Source organism: Lepidochelys kempii, chromosome 24 (assembly GCF_965140265.1).
Source record: "Lepidochelys kempii isolate rLepKem1 chromosome 24, rLepKem1.hap2, whole genome shotgun sequence".
Classification (NCBI taxonomy): Eukaryota; Metazoa; Chordata; order Testudines; family Cheloniidae; genus Lepidochelys; species Lepidochelys kempii.
Window position 1 is genome coordinate 16,389,640 of NC_133279.1, and position 20,539 is coordinate 16,410,178.

At 48.1% G+C, this 20,539-nt stretch overlaps 1 protein-coding gene and 1 pseudogene across 1 annotated transcript; both read right to left on the reverse strand.

The window, feature by feature from the left end:
* Positions 1-3,106: 3,106 nt before the first annotated feature.
* Positions 3,107-3,955, reverse strand: LOC140902442 (chemerin-like receptor 1; annotated as a pseudogene).
* Positions 3,956-12,777: 8,822 nt separating this feature from the next.
* Positions 12,778-13,635, reverse strand: LOC140902500 (chemerin-like receptor 1). The gene has a single exon (XM_073322643.1). The coding sequence runs from the start codon at positions 13,633-13,635 to the stop codon at positions 12,778-12,780; it is 858 nt and encodes a 285-aa protein (XP_073178744.1).
* Positions 13,636-20,539: the final 6,904 nt, after the last annotated feature.

Genomic DNA, 20,539 nt, shown 5'->3' on the forward strand with positions numbered 1-20,539 from the left:
GTGACAAAGAGTCTGAGATCCCGTCTGCAGAGCCGGTCGCCCACATCTGGGGCAGCCCCAGCCCCAGAGCAGGAGCTGAGCTGCGACTGCATCGTTGCAAAAATTCAGCCCGTTCACACCTGAAAACACACCAGACTCAGCTTGGGCCCCTGAAGTGCCGCTGGGTTGGGAGTGATTCGTGGGTGGGCCCTGCCGCCCTTCACCCCCAGTCACCCCACGAACGTCCTTGAGAGACCCTGCCAGGTGGCGAGTGGATCGTGAATCTCTCACTTCGTTGGCTGTGAGCCACACGACATAGAGTCTGCTCTACACCTGGCTGGGGGATTGGTTGGACGCTGGAGAACGGCCAGCGACAGAGCAAAGGGTGAAAGCTGCATGAATTTTGGCCAGGAATATCAGGATTCATTGGTTTAAAAAGCCCCTGTGATGGGGTTCCCAGAGTGCAAGCTGGACTGTGGGACTTCTGAGCCCTCTGTCCCACCAACCTGGGGTATCCCTCTCACACTGTGACACTGTGTCAAGCTGCAAACTTCTGGCAGGCCCTGTAATTACACAGCCATCCCCAGGCAGGGATACACCCAGCTGAGTTCCATGAATGACCTCCCAGCCACTCATGAAGCACCAATAAGGAGGCTCCAGTCAATTCCCCTGAGCTCACTGGCCTTGCAGCCCAGAAAAGTACCATCCTGCATTGGTCAGAAGCCTGGGAAGTGGAAGTTCATTACCCAGTCAGTGCCTTCCCGGTGTGGAGAGCACAAACACCAGCCTTTGTAAACTGAGCTGAGATTTCCCAAGCGCTTCAACCAAACACACAGCTTTAGGTAGAATATAAAACAGGTTTATTAACTACAGACTGATTTTAAGTGATTATAAGCAGGGAGTATGGAGATCGCAGTTGATTGCACAAGAAATAAAAGGAAATTCACAGTCTGAGTTCTACAAACTAAATAGGATTTGAATCGGTGTCTCACCCTGGCTGATGGTACAAGCTGTTGACAGTTCTTCAGTACACAGGCTGGGATTGTCTTCCAGCCCGATACCAAACTTTCCCAGTTCCAAGTCTTTGTCCTCCATACGTGCTTCCAGGTGTTGAGTTATGGGGGGAGTGAGGCCAAGTGGTGATGTTACTTCCCCTCTTTTATAGTTTCTTCCAGCTTGCTGGAAATATATTTTGCTATGACTTGGGTCAAATAGTCTGTATTATCTAAGTGTTCTCTCTGAGAAATCTCTATTTTATACAGTTTCTGAGACAGTGGATTCTTGGATGGGTGCTGATGAGCCATTAACGCTGTCTGGGTCCTCCATGGTGATATCTGAAAGGCTGGTTGTGGGTGTTCCCAACATCACAACTCATTTCAGGAACAGACACATAGTGAAACTTCACAACTCCCCATACAATGACAGCACATACAATTCAACAGGACATTAATAATCAACAGATCAAGACATTTTTAATAATACCTCACAAGGCAGTGTACCTCACTTTGTTCATATTTATATGACCGTGGTGAATATGGGGGTTCCAGGGTGCTGTTTTGAGGTACAGCGTGCCACAGCCACCCACATTTTATTTACAGTCCCCAATATTTTTAACACCTCCTCACTCCATTGGCTTCCAAAACAGAGCTGGATATTTCTGGTTTTCCAAAACATTTGGTGGAGTTTTGCAGGGTCACCAACTCTTACAATTTGGTTGCAGAATTCACCATGCTTCTTGTTTTCCTCCAAACCCCGGATCCTGGAATCAGAGTAGGTGGAAATTTCAGCTTTATTTTCTATTTTTTTTTAGGTAAGTTTCCAGCTTTTGTTGTTGCAGAGAAAAGCTTGAACTGGTGCAAAAAATTTCATAAAGCAAAGTAAAAGAAGCGTCGACAGACAAAAAGGCATGCATTAAAAAGTGGAAGTTAAATCCTATTGAGGAAAATAGAAAGAAGCATAAACTCCGGCAAGTGAAAATATCATTAGAAAGGCCAAAAAAGAATTTGAAGAACAGCTAGCCAAAGACTCAAAAAGGAAGGCAAAATGTTTAAGTACATCAGAAGCAGGAAGCCTGCTAAACAACCAGTGGGGCCACTGGATGATCGAGGTGCTAAAGGAGCACTCAAGGACGATAAGGCCATTGCGGAGAAACTAAATGAATTCTTTGCATCGGTCTTCACTGCTGAGGATGTGACAGAGATTTCCAAACCTGAGACATTCTTTTTAAGTGAAATTGTATGATACAAAACTACTCAATATAGTAAAGTCCAAAGCAGACTGCGAGGAGCTACAAACGGGTCTCACAGCAAAGTACCTACGGGCCTAAACATTTTTAAAAATAGGATTTAGACACTTTTGACAATGTTACCCTTTTTTTCAATGACCCGTTGATCTTCAACATACACAGGAGAGAAAGCTCGACTGAGAACAAAGATGACATGATGAGAAGAATAATAACACAAAGACGCAGAAAAGGACAGACCATAAAGAACCAACCACTCCAAAATGATCTAAAAATGAACAAAACCAAAAATCTGTATATTTCATTAAAATTATAGATTCAGAGTTTCCAAGGCTGGAAGAGACCACTGTGATCATCTCTTCAGACCTCCCCGATCACACGGGCCAGAGAACTGCCCCAAAATAATTCCTAGAGAAGAGTTTTAGAAAAACATCCCAGCTTGATTAAAAATGGCCAGTGATGGAGGATCCACAAGGACCCTTGGGAAATTGCTCCAATGGTCAGTTACTTTGATTGTTACAAATTTACACCTCCTTTCCAGTCTGAATTTGTCTAGGTTCAACTTCTATTCACTGGATCATGTTAGACCTTCCTCTGCTAGACTGAAGAGCCCGTGATTAAATATTTGTTCCCCACGTAGGTACTTACAGACTGTGATCAAGTCACCCCTTCAGCTTCTCTTTGTTAAAGAAAATAGATTGGGCTCCTTTTGACGCTCACTCCAAGGCAGGTTTTCTAATCCAGAAATCTTTCTCATGGCTCTTCTTTAAGTAACAACAAAAAATTCAATTGCTAAAAAAGACAATTTTAGGATCAAGAGGAAGTTATGGGTCCAGCGAACAAAATTCTTTCTTCATGAAAATATCAACAATTCCATCTGTTCCTCTATTCATCTGGCTCCGAGTTGTCAGTGGTTTGGTGGTTGCGTGTACATTGCCAGTACCTCAGAAACTTTTTATCCATGGTGAGGTAGAAGATGGGGTTGAGGCAGATGCTGAAATATGTGAGGACACAAGCAAAAGTGCTTCCTGTGTTCCAAACAGTCCAAGGGTACATAGCTGAGATCTCCAGGAAGGAGAAAACAATATATGGCAGCCAGCAGAAGAAAAAGGTCGGGATTAAGCCAAGAAGGATCAAGAAGGACTGGATCAGCCTGTTCCTTCTCAACTTGGCAGCTAGAACGATGTAGAATGTTGGGATCCAGATCAAGGCTAATGGGATCAGAAACCTGACCAGGAATTGGATCACAAGGACGGCCTTCACCCTCCCTTCATCCAGTCAGACATTCATGCTGGTGCTGCCAGGTGAGTGCAGAGATTCCCAGAGATCACCGTACCGCAAGCTGAAACCAACAGACAGGGCCTACATGCCCATAACCTTCTTGAAAGCCAGGAGGGGCATGCAGTGGTTCCCGGCCCACTCAGGGCATGCCACGAGGATGCAGCGATCGACACTGAGGGCGGTGAAGAGGAAAGCGCTGGCAAACATGTGGAAGGAGGTGACAGTGCTGCTCAGCCCCTTGGCCGAGTCTAAGTCCAGGATGAAGATGGAGGTGACTCTGAGGGGCAGGAAGATGATGAAGATGAAATCTGCCACGGCCCGGCTCCAGAACCATATGGAGCTGGCCGTCCTCTCCACACGGCAGTTGGTGACAAAGAGGACGTAGCCGTTCAATGGCAGTTCAGCGAGAAAGGCCATGCCACACAGCACCACAAAGAGAATTGGGAACACCATTCCTGGAAGAGTTGCAATCACAATATCCCCTCCTTTGCATCAGGGCTAGGCGGGGCTGTGCAGAGGTTGTACTGAGCAAAGGAAGGAAGAGAAATGAAAGGGCTCCAGGAGGGGACAAGGACAGAGTTTGGTTTCTACAAAACTAAACGTCTAAAAAACACACCCCTTTGCTTCTTGATGAAAAGTTGGATTTCTAGGCAAGGGGAGGTGGACAATGGGGATATCCAGGATGCAGAGGCAGAGATATCAGAGACCACACCAAAGCTTCACTAAAATTCCCAAATAATCTTCTTTCTGTTAGCTTCCCGAAGGAGCTGATTATTCCTGTCTTGGTTAAAAAAAAAAAGATTGTTTCCCCCCTTTTTTTAAAATAATGGAATTTTTGGAAGTGAATCTTCTCCCACCTGCCTTCATTTTGAAGTGGAGTTTTTGTCTGGTTTGGGCCATTTTGGGAGGTGAGTCAGTGGAGCAGGCAAAACCCCATCGAAAGATTACCCTCTGTGAAAACCTCTGGTGATGGAGAGCAACTTCCCAGGACAAGAAAAGTAAGATTGAAATGACAACAACAAAAAAGCCATCAAAACACCAGAGGAAGAAGAGACCAGTAACAAACCAAAAGACCTTTTTTTAAAGGAAGGATATTGCAAGAGTTTGTTTTAGTGGACAGATATGGAGTCAGGACTCCTGGGCTGCATCATAGACTCTGCCACTGAACTGTTTGAGGAGCTTGGATAACTCACGTCATGGCCCCATGACTCTGTTTCCCCTCCAAACATTTCTCTGTTTAAATGTGAGGTTGCTGTGACCAGGCCTGTTTCTCCCTGTGGATCTGTGCAGTGCCTGGCATGATGGGACCCCCGAGCTTGGTCAGGGTGTGAGCAACATCCAGCATGATGGAGGCACCTGGCCTCTGACAAGAGGACCCACAAATAATTTCAACTGGCTCTATCTGGAGTGGATGAGGGGAGGGGATGGGGGGAGACCCAGGGGGCAGTGATGGGGGGAGAAAAATGAGATCCAGTGGGGCAGCTGGGGGGTTTACCTCATTTCCTTACCCGTGTCTTGCGGGGATGCAGCATTTCAGAGTCGACCCCCCTTCCCAGGTCCCCTATGCGACAGCTGCAGCTTGCCCAGAGCAGAAAGCCGTTCATGTGGGGGTATATCTGGCGGGGGGATGGGGGGAACAATGTGGGGAGATCACAGGATGTGGCCGGGTCCGAGCATGTCTGCAAGGCCTCAAAGGTCTTCGTCAACCACAGCTACATGCAGACATCACACGAACCACAAGCTCCCGCGACCCTGCTGGGCCCTAGCAAGGTGTCTATATTTGGCTGTCCACATCCGGCGGCAGGCGGGCAGGGCCCGCATCGGAGAGCAGGGGTGAGATAGCCACGTCCAGCTGACTCCCCCGGGCGAGCTTCCAGGAGCAGAGACACCAGCTGGGACTCTGCCCTCCAGCCTCTCCTGGCTGGGGAAAGCGAACAGAGCCCCCCGGGAGATGGATGCATGAGATTCTCAGCCCGGCCTTTGCTGCTGGAAACCCACCCCTCGGCCCGGTCATGTTATAGGCCAGGCAACACTAAGGAAACCCTCGCTCTGTGCTAGAGACCACACAAACCACAGCCCGGCCTGCAACCTGCCTTCGTCTCTCGTCATTTGCCTGGAGGCCTTAGGTGTGGGGTCACTTTTCAGCTCAGTGTGACCTCCCAGGGCCAACAGGGCTCAGGCCGTCCTAGGATGCATCAACAGGGGAATCTCGATTATGAGCAGGGAGGTGATTTTGCCTCTGGATCTGGCCCTGGTGCAACCACAGCTGGGATCCTTTGCCTGGTTCTGGTGCCCACTCTTCAACAAAGGTGTTGAGTAACTGGAGAGGGGTCAGAGGTGACCCACGAGAAGGATTAAAGGACTGGACCCCAGCCTTGGTGGAGAGAGATTCCAGGAGCCTAGGTGCCAACTCTTCCCGGAGCCGGTGGGTGCTCGCCCCCGTTCCCGCCCCCGACTCCACCCCTGCCCCACCCCCATTCCAACCGCTTCCCAATGTCCCCACCCCAACTCCGCCCCCTCCCTGCCCCATTGGACTCCTCCCCAAATCCCTGCCCCAGCCCCACCTCTTCCCAGAGTGCCCTGCGTTCCCCCTCCTCCCCCCTCCCTCCCAGAGCTTGCCACCACGAAATAGCTTGTTCGCGACGACAAGCACTAGGAGCTGGGGGAGAGGCGGGGACGCAGGTGGAGGATGGGGTGGGGAGCTGCTGGTGGGTGCAAAGCACCCTTCAATTTTTCCCCGTGGGTGTTCCCGTCCCGGAGCCTCCACAGTGTCGGGGCCTATGTCCACGAGCTCAGTCAGTTCAGTTGACCAGAGGGTACGTCTACACGGGGAAGGCTGCACCGATGCAGCTGCGGCGCTGTAGCGGCTCGGTGAAGACGCTGTCTGTGCTGACGGGAGAGCTTCTCCCCTCGGCGTCGTTAATCCACCCCCCCGAGAGGCGGGAGCGGTGCTGACGGGAGAAACGCTGTCTACACCGGGCGTTCGGTCGGTGTAACAGCGTCACCCGGGGGTGGGGGTTGGAGGGTTCCACACCCCTGAGCGTCGTAGTTATACCAACATCCGTTACTAGCGTAGACCCAGCGAAAGGGAAGGGGACGGGGTGACTCGATTGCCAGTTTCTGACCCGCACCTGACTTGCACGTGTGCTGCCATCTACTGGCCTGGTGCTTTTACTGCCATCGTCAGCCCTGAGCCTTTGGATACCAGTCTGTAGCAGTGGGTCCCAACCAGGGGTACGTGTACCACCGGGGGTACACAGAGATCTTCCGTGGGGAACATCAGCTCATCTAGATATTTGCCCAGCTTTACAACAAGGTACAGAAAAAGCGTTAGCGTAGTCAGCAGAAACTAAAATTTCATACAATGGCTTCTTTCTACTGCTCTACATACTGTCCACTAAAATGTAAGTACGATCTTTTTATCCCAATTTATTTATTTTATACTTATAAAATGAGAAAGTAAACTATTTATCAGTACCAGTGCGCCGTGACACTGGTATATTTGTGTCTGATTTTGTAAACAAGTCATTTTTAAGTGAGGAGAAACTTGGGGGGACACAAGACAAATGAGAATCCTGAAAGGGGTACGGTAGTCTGGAAAGGTTGAAAGCCTTAATCTATAGGGTCTTTTCCCACTGAGATGTGGCCACCACTGGGGTGGGGCATAGGGGCTGTTTATACAAGTGACAGGGAGGAATTCGGGGGGGGGGTTGCTGTGGGGAGTGGGGTGGGGTCAGAGTTGCTAGAACAATTTGTATAGTGGGGGTGCTGAGAGCCACTGAATCAAACTGTAAAGCCGGTGTACGATGGGAACCACTTTAAGCAAGACGATGCGACACCTATGGGGAGGGGAAGGGAGAGATGTGCGCAGGCTGCTTTGGGGACCAGGGTGTGGAAGCCAGAAAGGATCTGGGGAGGCTGCTATGGGGAGCGGGTTGGAATCTGGGGGGCTGCTGTGGGGGTGGATTGGGTGCAGGAAGGAACCTGGTGCAGGGGATGGGGGGGCAGAGACTGATCTGTGGGGGAGGGAGGGCATTGTGGATTTCACATTAGCATTGAAGCTGGAAGGTTTAATCTCACTTTCTTACACACCACCTGCAGCTACCACCACCCCCCCATCCCCGTGGACTCTGTCTAAGGGCAGGAAGCTGTATTCTCAGAGTAGGTGGGAGAGCACGCGTGGTGGGCAGTTCAGTCGGGATGGGAGATGCTCACAAAGCGGAGTCTGCAAAACCTCCAAGGCAACCAGCTCCTCACAAGCCTCAAACAGCTCAGCTCAGCTCTCAGGCCTCTCGTGACAAAGAATCTGTGATCCCACCTGAAGAGACGGTTGCCCACATCCGGGGTACCCACAGTCTGAGCAGGAGCTGAGCGGCAGCCACATCGTTGCAAAAATTCAGGCCATTCACACTTGGAGAACCAGCAGACCAAGCTTGGGCCCCTGAAGTGCCACTGGGTCGGGAGTGATTAGTGAGTGGGTCCTGCCACCCTTCTCCCCCGGTCAGCCCTTGAAAGTCCTAGAGAGACCTTGACAGGTGGCGAGTGGATCATGAATCTCTCTCTTCGTTGGCTGTGAGCCACAAGACATAGTGTCAGCTGTACAATTGGCTGCTGGATTGGCTGGACGCTGGAGAACAGCCAGCAATGTAGTGAAGGGTGAAAGATGCATGAATTTTGGCAGGGAATATCAGGATTCATTGAGACATTGGTTTTAAAAGCCACTGTGACGGGATTCCTGGCATGCAAGCTGGACTGTGGGACCACTGAACCCTCTGTCCCACCAACCTGGAATGTTCCTCTCACATTGTGATGCTGTGTCAAGCTACAAACCTCTGGCAGGTCCTGCACTTACATACCATCCTCATGCAGGGGCACACCCGGCTGAGTTACATGAATGCTTCTCCCAGCCACACATGAACCATCAATACAGAGGCTCCAGTCAATTACCCCAGGCTCCCTGGCCTTGCAGCTCAGAAATGTACCATCCTGCATTGTTCAGAAGCCTGGCCAGTGTAAGTTCATTACCCAGTCCACCCCTCCCTCAATGTGGAGAGGACACGCACCAGCCTTTGTCAACTGCGCTGAGATGTCCCAAGCACTTCAACCAAACACACAGTTTTAGGTAGAATAATAAACAGGTTTATTAACTACAGACAGATGGATTTTAAGTGATTATAAGCAGTGAGCATAGAGATCAAAGCTGGTTACCTAAGAATAAAAGTAAATTCACAGTCTGAGTTCTATAAACTAGACAGGATTTGAATCAAGTCGTGTCTCACCCTGGCAGATGGTACAAGCATGTGACAGATCCTCAATACACAGGCTAGGCTTGTCTTCCAGCCCGATACCAAACTTCCCCGGTCAAAGTCTATGTACTCCAGACGTGTTTCCAGGTGTTGAGTTGTGGGGGGAGTGAGGCAAAGTGGTGATGTCACTTCCCCTCTTTTGTAGTTTCTTCCAACTCCCTGGGAATATATTTTGCTATGACTTGGGTCAAACAGTCTCCATTGTCTCCATTCTCTCTCTGAGAAATCTCCATTGTATACAGTTCCTGAGATAGTGGATTCTTGGATGGGTGCTGATGAGCCATTAACGCTGTCTGGCTCCTCCATTGTTGTACCTGAAAGGCTGGTTGTGGGTGTTCCCCAACATCACAACTTATTTCACTAACACACACATAGCAACTCCCCATACAGTGACAGCACATACAATTCAACCAGATATTAATAATCAACAGATCAAGACGTTTTTAATGATACCTCACAAGGCAGACTTTGTTCATATTTATATGACAGTCATGAATATGGTGGTCCCAGGGTGCCGTTTTGAAGTACACAGTGACAGACACACACTTTATTTTAAAGTCCCCAATATTTGAAACAGCTCCTCACTCCATTGGCTTCCAAAACAGAGCTAGATAGTTCTGGTGTTCTGAAATTTTGGCAGAGTTTTGTACTGTCACCAACCCTTACAATTTGGTTGCGGCGTTCACTGTGCTTCTCATTTTCCTCCAAGCCCCAGATCCTGGAATCATATGATTAGGTGGGAATTTGAGCTTTTGTTTCTGTTTTATTTTTTATTTTTTAGCAAGTTTCTGACCTTCATTGTTGCAGAGAAAAGCTGGAAATTGCCCCCAAAAAATTAGGAGGCAAAAAAGAAGAACCTAAATGTCTTTTTGTTAAAACTCATCTCATGATGCTTTATGAGGCGGCTCATGAGATTTGAGGCTTGGCAATGAAGACACAGGACTAGGTTTTTAAGGTTGGTTAAGGGAGTTAGATGCCAAATTTTCATTGAAGTCAATAGGAGTTAAGCACCTAACTCATATACGTGCTTTTGAAAATCTCAGCCATAGAAGCCTAAATGAATTCAATGACATCAAGTAATTGCAGACAGCTAAAAAGTGACAGTTTTTAAAAGTGATAATATACAAATGCTAGAAGTCTAAATAATAAGATGGGTGAACTAGAGTGCCTTTTATTAAAGAGGAGATTGACATCATAGGAATCACAGAAACTTGGTGGAATGAGGATAATCAATGGGACACAGTAACACCAGGGTACAAATTACATTGGAAGGACAGACCAGATTGTGCTGGTGGGGGATTGGGAATATATGCGAAAAAAGCATAGAGTCAAATGAAGTAAAAATCTTAAATTAACCAAACTGTAGCAAGCAATCTCTATGGATAGTAATTTGATGCTCTAATAATAAGAACATAGCAGGGGTGATATACTACCGACCACCTGATCAGGATGGTGATACTGACTGTAAAATGTTCAGGGAAATTAGAGAGGCTATAAAAATAAAAAACTCAATAATAATGGGGAATTTCAACTATCTCCATATTGACAGGGTACATGTCACTTCAGGACAGGATGCAGAGATAAAGTTTCTTGACACCTTAAATGACAGCTTCCTGGAGAAGCCAGTCCTCGAACCCACAAGAGGAGAGGCAATTCTTGAGTTAGTGCTAAGCAGAGAACAGAATCTAGTCCAAAGAGAGAATATAACTGAACTGCTTGGTAATAGTGACCATAATATAATTAGATTTAACATCCCTGTGGCAGGCCAAAGACTGAAAAAGTAATAGCAAAAAATTATTTAAGTAATCAGAACCAGGAAGCCTGCTAAAAAATCAGAGGGGCCACTGGACGTTTGAGATGTTAAAGGAGCACTCAAGGACGATACGGCTATTGCGAAGAAACCAATTGAATTCTTTGCATCAGTCTTCACAGCTGAGCATGTGAGGGAGATTCCCAGAGCTGAGCCAATCATTTTAGGTAAAAGGAACTGTCCCAGGAATTGTCCCAGATTGGGGTGTCATTAGAGGAGGTTTGGGGACAAATTAATAAACTAAACAGTAATAAGTCACCAGGACCAGATGGGATTCACCCAAGAGTTCTGAAGGAACTCAAATGTGAAATTGTAGAACTGCTAACTGTGGTATATAAATCAGCTTCTGTACCAAATGACTAGAGGACAGCTAATGTGACACCAGTTTTTTAAAAAGGCTCAACAGGTGGTCCTGGGAGTTACAGGCCGGTAAGCCAGACTTCCGTACCCGGCAAACTGGTTGAAACTATAGTAAAGAACAAATTAGTCAGACTCATAGATGAACGTGATTGGTTTGGGAGAGTCTGACTCATAAACAATCTGGAAAAGGGGGTAACAGTGGGCAGGGACGAAATTTGCAGATTATATAAAACTACTCAATATAGTTAAGTCCAAAGCTGACTGCAAAGAGTTACAAAGGGACCTCACAAATCTGGGTGACTAGGCAACAAAATGGCAGATGAAATTCAATGTTAATAAATGCAAAGTAAGGCACATTGGAAACCATCATCCCAACTATACATATACAACGATGGGGTCTAAATTAGCTGTTACCACTCAAAACAGAGATCTTGGAGTGATTGTGGACAGTTCTCTGAAAACATCCACTCAATGTGCAGCGGCCGTCAAAAAAGCGAACAGAATGTTGGAAATCATTAAGAAAGGGACAGATAAGAAGATTGAAAATATCATATTACCTCTATATAAATCCATCTAAAAAAAGATATATTGGCATTGGAAAAGGTAAAGAAAAGGGCAACCGAAATGATGAGGGGTATGGAACGGATTCCGTATGAGGATAGATTAATAAGACTGGGACTTTTTAACTTGGAAAAGAGACGACTAAGAGGCCTATAAAATCCTGACGGGTGTGCAGAGAGTAAATAAGGAAGTGTTATTTACTCCTTCTCATAACACAAGGACTAGGGGTCACCAAATGAAATTAATAGTCACCAGGTTTAAAACAAACAAAAGGAAGTATGTCTTCACACAACACACAGTCAACTTGTAGAACTTTTTGCCAGAGTATATTGTGAAGGCCAAGACTATAACAGGGTTAAAAAAAGAACTAAATAATTTCATGGAGGATAGGTCCATCAATGGCTACTAGCCAGGATGGGCAGTGATGGTGTCCCTAGGCTCTGTTTACCAGAAGCTAGGAATGGGCGACGGGATGGATCACTTGATGATTCCCTGTTCTGTTCATTCCCTCTGGGGCACCTGGCATTGGCCACTGTCAAAAAACAGGATACTGGGCTGGATGGACCTTTGCTCTTACACAATATGGCCATTCTTGTTTTATGTATCATTGACTCTCAGCAAGGTTCCAAGGGCCTAAACACTAAAAAATAGAACTTAGACCCTTTTGAAAATGTTACCCTTTCTTTCATAGATCCATTGATCTTCAACAAACACAGGGAAGAAGAAGAGCTGGAGCCCCACTGGCAGCAAAAATGACATGATGAGAAAAACAAGGACATGAAGACATAGAAAAGGACGTATCGGTGGGAAGGATAGCTCAGCAGTTTGAGCATTGGCCTGCTAAACCCAGGGTCAGTTACTCTGACCGTTACAAATTTACACCTCCTTTCCAGTCTGAATTTGTCTAGGTTCAACTTCTGTTCACTGGATCATGTTAGACCTTCCTCTGCTAGATTAAGGAGCCCGTTATTAAATATTTGTTCCCCATGTAGGTACTTACAGACTGTGATCAAGTCACCCCTTCACTGTCTCTTTGTTAAGCTAAATAGACTGCGCTCCTTGAGTCTCTCATTATGAGGCAGGTTTTCTAATCCAGAAATCATTCTTGTGGCTTTTCTATGAATAAGGCCAAAAAATTCACTTGCTAAAAAAGACAATTTTGGGATCAAGAGGAAGTTACGTGTCCCAGTGAACAGAATTCTTTTTCCATAGAAATATCAACAATTCCATCCGTTCCCCTATTCAGCCAGCTCCGGCCCTGAGTTGTCGGTGGTTTGGGGGTTGCATGCACGATGCCGGTACCTCAGAAACTCTTCCTCCATGGTGAGGTAGAAGATGGGGTTGAGGCAGCTGTTGAAATATGACAGGATACAAGCAAAATTGCTTTCTGTGACAAGAAAAGGCAGGGGGTACTTAGGTGAGATCAGCAGGAAGGAGAAGACGTGATACGGCAGCCAGCAGACGAAAAAGGTCGGGATCAAGCCAAGAAGGATCTTGAGTGGCTTGGTGGACTGGATCAGCCTGTTCCTTCTCAGCTTGGCAGCTAGAACGATGTAGAAGGTTGGGATTAAGATCAAGGCTAATGGGATCAGAAACCCGACTAGGAACTGGATCACAAAGGCAGCCTTCACCCTCCCTTCATCCAGTGGGACATTCATGCGTATACTGGCCGGTGAGAGCAGGGATTCCCAGAGATCACCATACCGCAAGCTGAACCCAACAGACATGGCCCACAGACTTATAACAATCATGAAAGCCAGGAGGGGTGTGCGGTGGTTCCGGGTCCACTCAGGGCATGCCACGAGGATGCAGCGATCGACACTGAGGGCCGTGAGGAGGAAGGCACTGGAGAACATGTGGAGTGAGATAACGGTGTTGTTCAGTATCTTGGCCAGGTCTAAGTTCAGGATGAAGATGAATCTGATTGGCAGGAAGACGATAAAGAGGAAATCGGCCATGGCCCGGTTCAGGAACCACACGGCGCTGGCCGTCCTCCCTGTACGGCAGCTGGTGACAAAGACGACGTACCCATTCAATGGCAGCCCGGTGAAGAAGGCCACGGCACTCAGCACCAGAGAGAGGATTGGGAACACCATTCTCAGGAGAGTTACCGTCACAATATCCCCTCCTTCTCCTCAGGGCTTGGCGGGGGCAGCGCAGACGTTGTACTGAGCAAAGGAAGGAAGAGCAATGAAATGGGCTCCAGGAGAGGACAAGGACAGAGCAAGACACCTGCAGAGCTTATATACTCCCCCAGTCCTGAGCTGAACTCAGACAGGATCAAATATTTTTAGGCCAATCATGGTACCAATGATTCAAACACCTTAGAAGCATAGAGCCAGAGTGCTAGAAGGGGACCCCAAGGGTCATCTAGTCTATTCCCCTGCCAAGATGCAGGACTTATGTCTATTCTCTGCCCAAACATTTTGTTTTAACATAATATCGGTTTTTTTTGACTAAACGAAATATTAAAAAAAAATCCAGCTTCTTGCTGAAAAGTTGGATTTCTAGGAAAGGGGCAGTGGACAATTAGGGTGGTGGCGGACCAGAATTCAGAGACGGAGAAAGGAGAGACCCCTTCCCCCCCGTCTTGGTTTAAAAAATAAAATTAATGAATGATCGTTTCCCCCCTTTCTTTTGAAATAATGGAATTTTTTAAAGTGATTCTTCCCCCTCTCCCCCTTCATTTTGAAGCAGAGTTTTTGTGTGGTTTGGGCCTTTTTAGGAGGGTAAGCTAGTGAAGCCGGGTGGGCAAAATCCCAACCGAAAGAACCCCTCCCTGTAAAAACCTCAAGTGATGGAGAGCGGCTTTCAAGGAGGAGAAAAGTAACATTGAAACAACAACAATGACAAAAAAAGCAACCCGGTAAAACACAAGAGGAAGAAGAGACCAGTAACAAGCCAAAAGGAAGGATATTGCAAGAATCTATTTTAGTCTTTAGATGGGGAGTCAGGATGATTGGGTCCCATTCCAGACTCTGCTTGGGGAGGTTGGAGAAGTCATGTCATGGCCCCATGACTCAGTTTACCCTCCAAACAGTCATCTGTTCAGAGTGTGAGTTTATTGTGCCCAGGTTTGTTTCACCCTTTGGGTCTGTGCAGTGCCTGGCACGATGGGGCCCCCGATCTCAGTCAGTGTCTATGCACTGCCTGCTGTGCTGGGGCCCCCGACCTTGGTTGGGGTCTGTTCAGCACCCAGCACGATGGGGGACCGTGACCTCTGACAACAGGACCCACAAATAATTTCAACTGGCGCTATGCGGAGCCGGTGAGGAGAGGGGATGGGGGCAGCAGGAAGAGGGGAGATCCAGGAGCTAGTGGGGGTGAGGGTAGAATGAGATCCAATGGGACAGCTGAGGGGTTTACCTCATTTCCTTACCCGTGTTTTGGGGGCACGCAGTGTCCCAGAGTCAACCCCTGTCCTAGGTCTCCAACGTGATGCCTGCAGCTCGCCCAAGCTGGCTTAGCCCGGAGCAGGGAGCTGTTCATGTGCGGATATATCTGAAAGGGGGGGACAATGGGTGGAGCTCACAGGACATGGCTGGGTCCGATCACATCTGTAAAGCCTGGAAGGCCTCTGACACCCACTGCTACATGCAGACATCCCGAGAACCACAAGCTCCCCCCTGCTGGACCCTCGCCAGGTGTTTGCATTTGGCTGTCCACATCCGGGGGCGGATGGTGGGGCCCCAGCAGAGAGCAAGGGCTGAGACAGCCACTTCCAGCTGACTCCCCCCGGCGAGCTTCCAGGAGCAGAGACGCCAGCTGGGACACTGCCCTCCAGCCCCTCCTGGCTGGGGAAAGTGAACAGAGACCCACTGGTGGTGGGACGCGGGAGATTCTCAGCCCTGCCTTTGCTGCAGGGACCCCACCCCTCGGCCTGGGACACGTTACAGGCCAGGCAACGCTAAGGAAACCCTCGCTCTGTGCTAGAGACCACACAAACCACAGCCTGGCCTGCAACCTGCCTTCGTCTCTCGTCTTTTGCCTGGAGGCCTCAGGCGTGGGGACACTTTTCAGCTCAACGTGACCTCCCAGGGCCAACAGGGCTGCAGCCATGCTGGGATACTTGAACAGGGGAATGTCACTTAGGAGCAGGGAGGTGATTTTCCCTCTGGATCTGGCCCTGGTGCGACCGCTGCTGGGATCCTGTGTCCGGTTCTGGCGCCCCCCTCCCGCCCCCCCAAGAAGGATGTTGAGCAACTAGAGAGGGGTCAGAGAAGAGCCACGAGAAGGATTAACGGACTGGCCCCCGGGCTTGGCAGAGAGAGACTCCAGGAGCTCAGTCAGTTCAGTTGATCAAAGGGCACGTCTACACGGGGAAGGCTGCACCGATGCAGCTGCGGCGCTGAAGCAGCCCAGTGAAGACGCTGTCTGTGCTGACGGGAGAGCTTCTCCCATCGGTGCCGTTAATCCACCCCCCCGAGAGGCGGGAGCGGTGCTGATGGGAGAAGCATCGTCTACACCAGGCCTTAGGTCAGCATAACAGCATCACCGGGGGTGGAGGGTTTTCCGCACCCCTGAGCGACGCAGTTATACCAACATCCGTTACTAGTGTAGACCACGCGAAAGGGAAGGGGACGGGGTGACTTGATTGCCAGTTTAGGACAAGCACCTGAATTGGACATCTGCTGCCATCTAGTGGTCAGATGGTTTTACTGGCATCGTCAGCCCTGAGCCTTTGGACAACAGTCTATAGCAAAAAAGAGAAAGAGGAGGACTCGTGGCACCTTAGAGACTAACAAATTTATTTGGGTGTAAGCTTTCGTGGGCTAAAACCCACTTCATCAGATGCATGCAGTGGAAAATACAGTGAGAAGATAGATAGATAGATAGATACAGAGAATGTGAAACAAAGGGGGGTTGCCATACCAACTGTAACGAGACTAATCAATTAAGATGAGCTATTATCAGCGGGAGAAAAAAAACTTTTGCCGTGATCATCAGGATGGCCCCTTTCAAACAGTTGACAAGAAGGAGAAATGGGCCATCCTGATGATGGCCGCCTCTGGGGTGGGGCATGGGGGCTGTTTAGACAAGTAACAGGGGGGCTGCTGTGGGGAGTGGGATGGTGTCAGGGTTGCTGGAAAAATTTGAACAGTGGGGGTGGTGAGACCCACTGAATCAAACTGTAAATCATATATATGATGGGAACCACTTCAAGCCAGGGGGCTGCAGCCAGAGGGGCAGGGAGAGGTCGGGGGGGGGGAGAGAGGGAGGGGATTGTGGATTTCACCCTTGCGTTGAAGCTGGAAGGTTTAATCTCACTTTCTTACATATGTCCTGGGTGAATCAGACACAGCATCTGTCATAAATATAAAGGGAAGGGTAAACCCCTTTGAAATCCCTCCTGGCCAGGGGACAGCTCCTCTCACCTGTAAAGGGTTAAGAAGCTAAAGGTAACCTCGCTGGCACCTGACCAAAATGACCAATGAAGAGACAAGATACTTTCAAAAGCTGGGAGGAGGGAGAGAAACAAAGGGTCTGTGTGTCTGTCTATATTCTGTCTTGGCTGGGGATAGACCAGGAATGGAGTCTTAGAACTTTTAGTAAGTAATCTAGCTAGGTACGTGTTAGATTATGATTTCTTTAAATGGCTGAGAAAAGAACTGTGCTGAATAGAATAACTATTTCTGTCTGTGTATCTTTTTTGTAACTTAAGGTTTTGCCTAGAGGGGTTCTCTATGTTTTGAATCTAATTACCCTGTAAGGTATCGACCATCCTGATTTTACAGGGGGGATTTCTTTATTTCTATTTACTTCTATTTTTATTAAAAGTCTTCTTGTAAGAAAACTGAATGCTTTTTCATTGTTCTCAGATCCAAGGGTTTGGGTCTGTGGTCACCTATGCAAATTGGTGAGGCTTTTTATCCAACATTTCCCAGGAAAGGGGGGTGCAAGTGTTGGGAGGATTGTTCATTGTCCTTAAGATCCAAGGGTCTGGGTCTGTAGTCACCTAGGCAAATTGGTGAGGTTTTTACCAAACCTTGTCCAGGAAGTGGGGTGCAAGGTTTTGGGAAGTATTTTGGGGGGAAAGACGCGTCCAAACAGCTCTTCCCCAGTAACCAGTATTAGTTTGGTGGTGGTAGCGGCCAATCCAAGGACAAAGGGTGGAATATTTTGTACCTTGGGGAAGTTTTGACCTAAGTTGGTAAAGATAAGCTTAGGAGGTTTTTCATGCAGGTCCCCACATCTGTACCCTAGAGTTCAGAGTGGGGGAGGAACCTTGACAGCATCTCAGAATTGATTCCCTTAACACATACACAACACCTGCAGCTTTCCTCCCCCCCACACACGGAGTCTGTCTGGGGGCAGGAAGCTGTCCTCAAGGGGGAGGGAGCATGCGGAGTGGGAGATGCTCATAAAGCTGAGTCTGAAAAGCCTCCAAGGCAGCCAGCTCTGTGCAAGCCTCAAACAGCTCGGCTCAGCCCTGGGGCCGCTCGTGGGGAAGGGTGTGAGATTCCGTCTGCAGAGACGGTCGCCCACATCCGGGGCAGCCCCAGCCCCAGAGCAGGAGCTGAGCTGCTGCTGCATCATTGCAAAAATTCAGCCCGTTCACACCTGGAAACACACCAGACCCAGCTTGGGCCCCCCAAGTGCTGCTGGGTCGGGAGTGATTCATGGGTGGATCCTGCCACCCTTCACCCCCAGTCACCCCTCAAATGTCCTGGAGAGACCTTGCCATGTGGCGGGTGGATCGTCAATCTCTCACTTTGTTGTCTGTGAGCCACACGACATAGAGTCTGCTCGTGACTGGCTGGGGGATTGGTTGGACGCTGGAGAAGGGCCAGCCACAGAGCAAAGGGTGAAAGCTGCATGAATTTTGTCCGGAAATATCAGGATTCATTGAGACATGGGTTTAAAAAGCCAATGTGACAGGGTTCCCAGCATGCAATCTGGGCTGTGGGACCGCTGAGCCCTCTGTCCCACCAACCTGGGGTATCCCTCTCACACTGTGACACTGTGTCACGCTGCAAACCTCTGGCAGGTCCTGCACTTCCACAGCCATCCCCAGGCAGGGACTCACCCAGCTGAGTTCCATGAATGACCTCCCAGCCACTCATGAACCATCAACAGGGAGGCTCCAGTCAATTCCCCCCGGCTCCCTGGCCTTGCAGCCCAGAAATGTACATTCTTGCATTGGTCAGAATCCTTGCAAGTGTAAGTTCATTACCCAGTCTGTGCCTCTCCTGATGTGGAGAGCACAAACACCAGCCTTTGTAAACTGAGCTGAGATTTCCCAAGCACTTCCATCAAAACACACAGTTTTAGGTAGAATAATAAACAGGTTTATTAACTACAGACAGATGGATTTTAAGTGATTATAAGCGGTGAGTGTAGAGATCAGAGTTGGTTACACAAGAAATAAAAGTAAATTCACAGTCTGAGTAAAATAAATTAGACAGGATTTTAATCAAGCCATGTCTCACCCTTTCAGATTGTACAAGCAGGTGACAGTCCCTCAATACACAGGCTGGGCTTGTCTTTCAGACCAATACCAAACTTCTCCAGGTCAAAGTCTTTGTCCTCCCAACATGTTTCCAGGTGTTGAGTTGTGGGGCGAGTGAGGCCAAGTGGTGACGTCACTTTCCCTCTTTTATAGTTTCTTCCAGCTTGCTGGAAAGATCTTTTGCTATGCTAACGCATAGGTGCTTTTCAAAATCTCATCCATAGAAGCCTAAATCAATTCAATTACATCATGTAATGGCAGACAGCTAAAAAGTGACAATTTTTTAAAGTGCTTATATACATATGCTAAAAGTCTAAATAATAAGATGGGTGAACTAGAGTGCCCTGTACTAAATGAGGAGATTGACATAATAGGCATCACAGAAATGTGGTGGAATGAGGACAATCAATGGGACTCAGTAATACCACTGCATAAATTATATCAGAAGGACAGACCAGACCGTGCTGCTGGGGGAGTGGCACTATATGCAAAAAAAGCATAGAGTCAAATGAATTAAAAATCTGAAATGACCCGAATTGTACCATAGAATCTCGATGCAGAGTAATTCCATACCTGAATAATAAGAATATAGCAGTAGAGATATACTACCGACAACCTGACCAGGATGCTGATCGTGACTGTGAAATATTCTGGGAAATTAGAGACATTAGAACAAAAACAACTCAATAAGAAGGGGGGATTTCCACTATCCCCAGATTGACTAGAGACATGTCACCTCAGAATGGGATGAGGAGATAAAGTTTCTAGACACCTTAATTGACGGCTTCTTGGAACAGCTAGTCCTGGAAACGACAAGAGGAGAGGCAATTCTTGATTTAGTGCTAAGTAGAGCACAGGGTCTGGTCCAAGATGTGAATATAACTGAACTGCTTGGTAATAGTGATCATAATGGCTGTATTTTAAAGAATCCTTATTGAGGTTACAGGGACAAACCATCCCGATGTGTCGAAAGAATAGTAAATATGGCAGGTGACCAGCCTGGCTTAACAGTGAAATCCTTGCTGATCTTAAACACAAAAAAGAAGCTTCCAAGGAGTGGAAGATTGGACAAATGACCAGGGAAGAGTATAAAAATATTGCTCGGGCATGTAGGAGTGAAATCAGGAAGGCGAAATCACACCTGGAGTTGCAGCTAGCAAGAGATTTTAAGAGTAACAAGAAGGGTTTATTCGGGTATGTTAGCAACAAGAAGAAAGTCAAGGGAAATGTGGGCCCCTTACTGAATGAGGGAGGCAACCTAGTGACAGAGGATGTGAAAAAGATAATGTACTCAATGCTTTTTTTGCCTCTGTCTTCACGAACAAGGTCAGCTCCCAGACTGCTGCACTGGGCTGCACAGCGTGGGGAGGAGGTGACCAGCCCGCTGTGGAGAAAGAAGTGGTTCGGGACTATTTAGAAAAGCTGGACGTGCACAAGTCCATGGGGCCGGATGCGTTGCATCCGAGAGTGCTAAAGGAGTTGGCGGATGTGATTGCAGAGCCATTGGCCATTATCTTTGAAAACTCATGGCGATTGGGGGAAGACCCGGA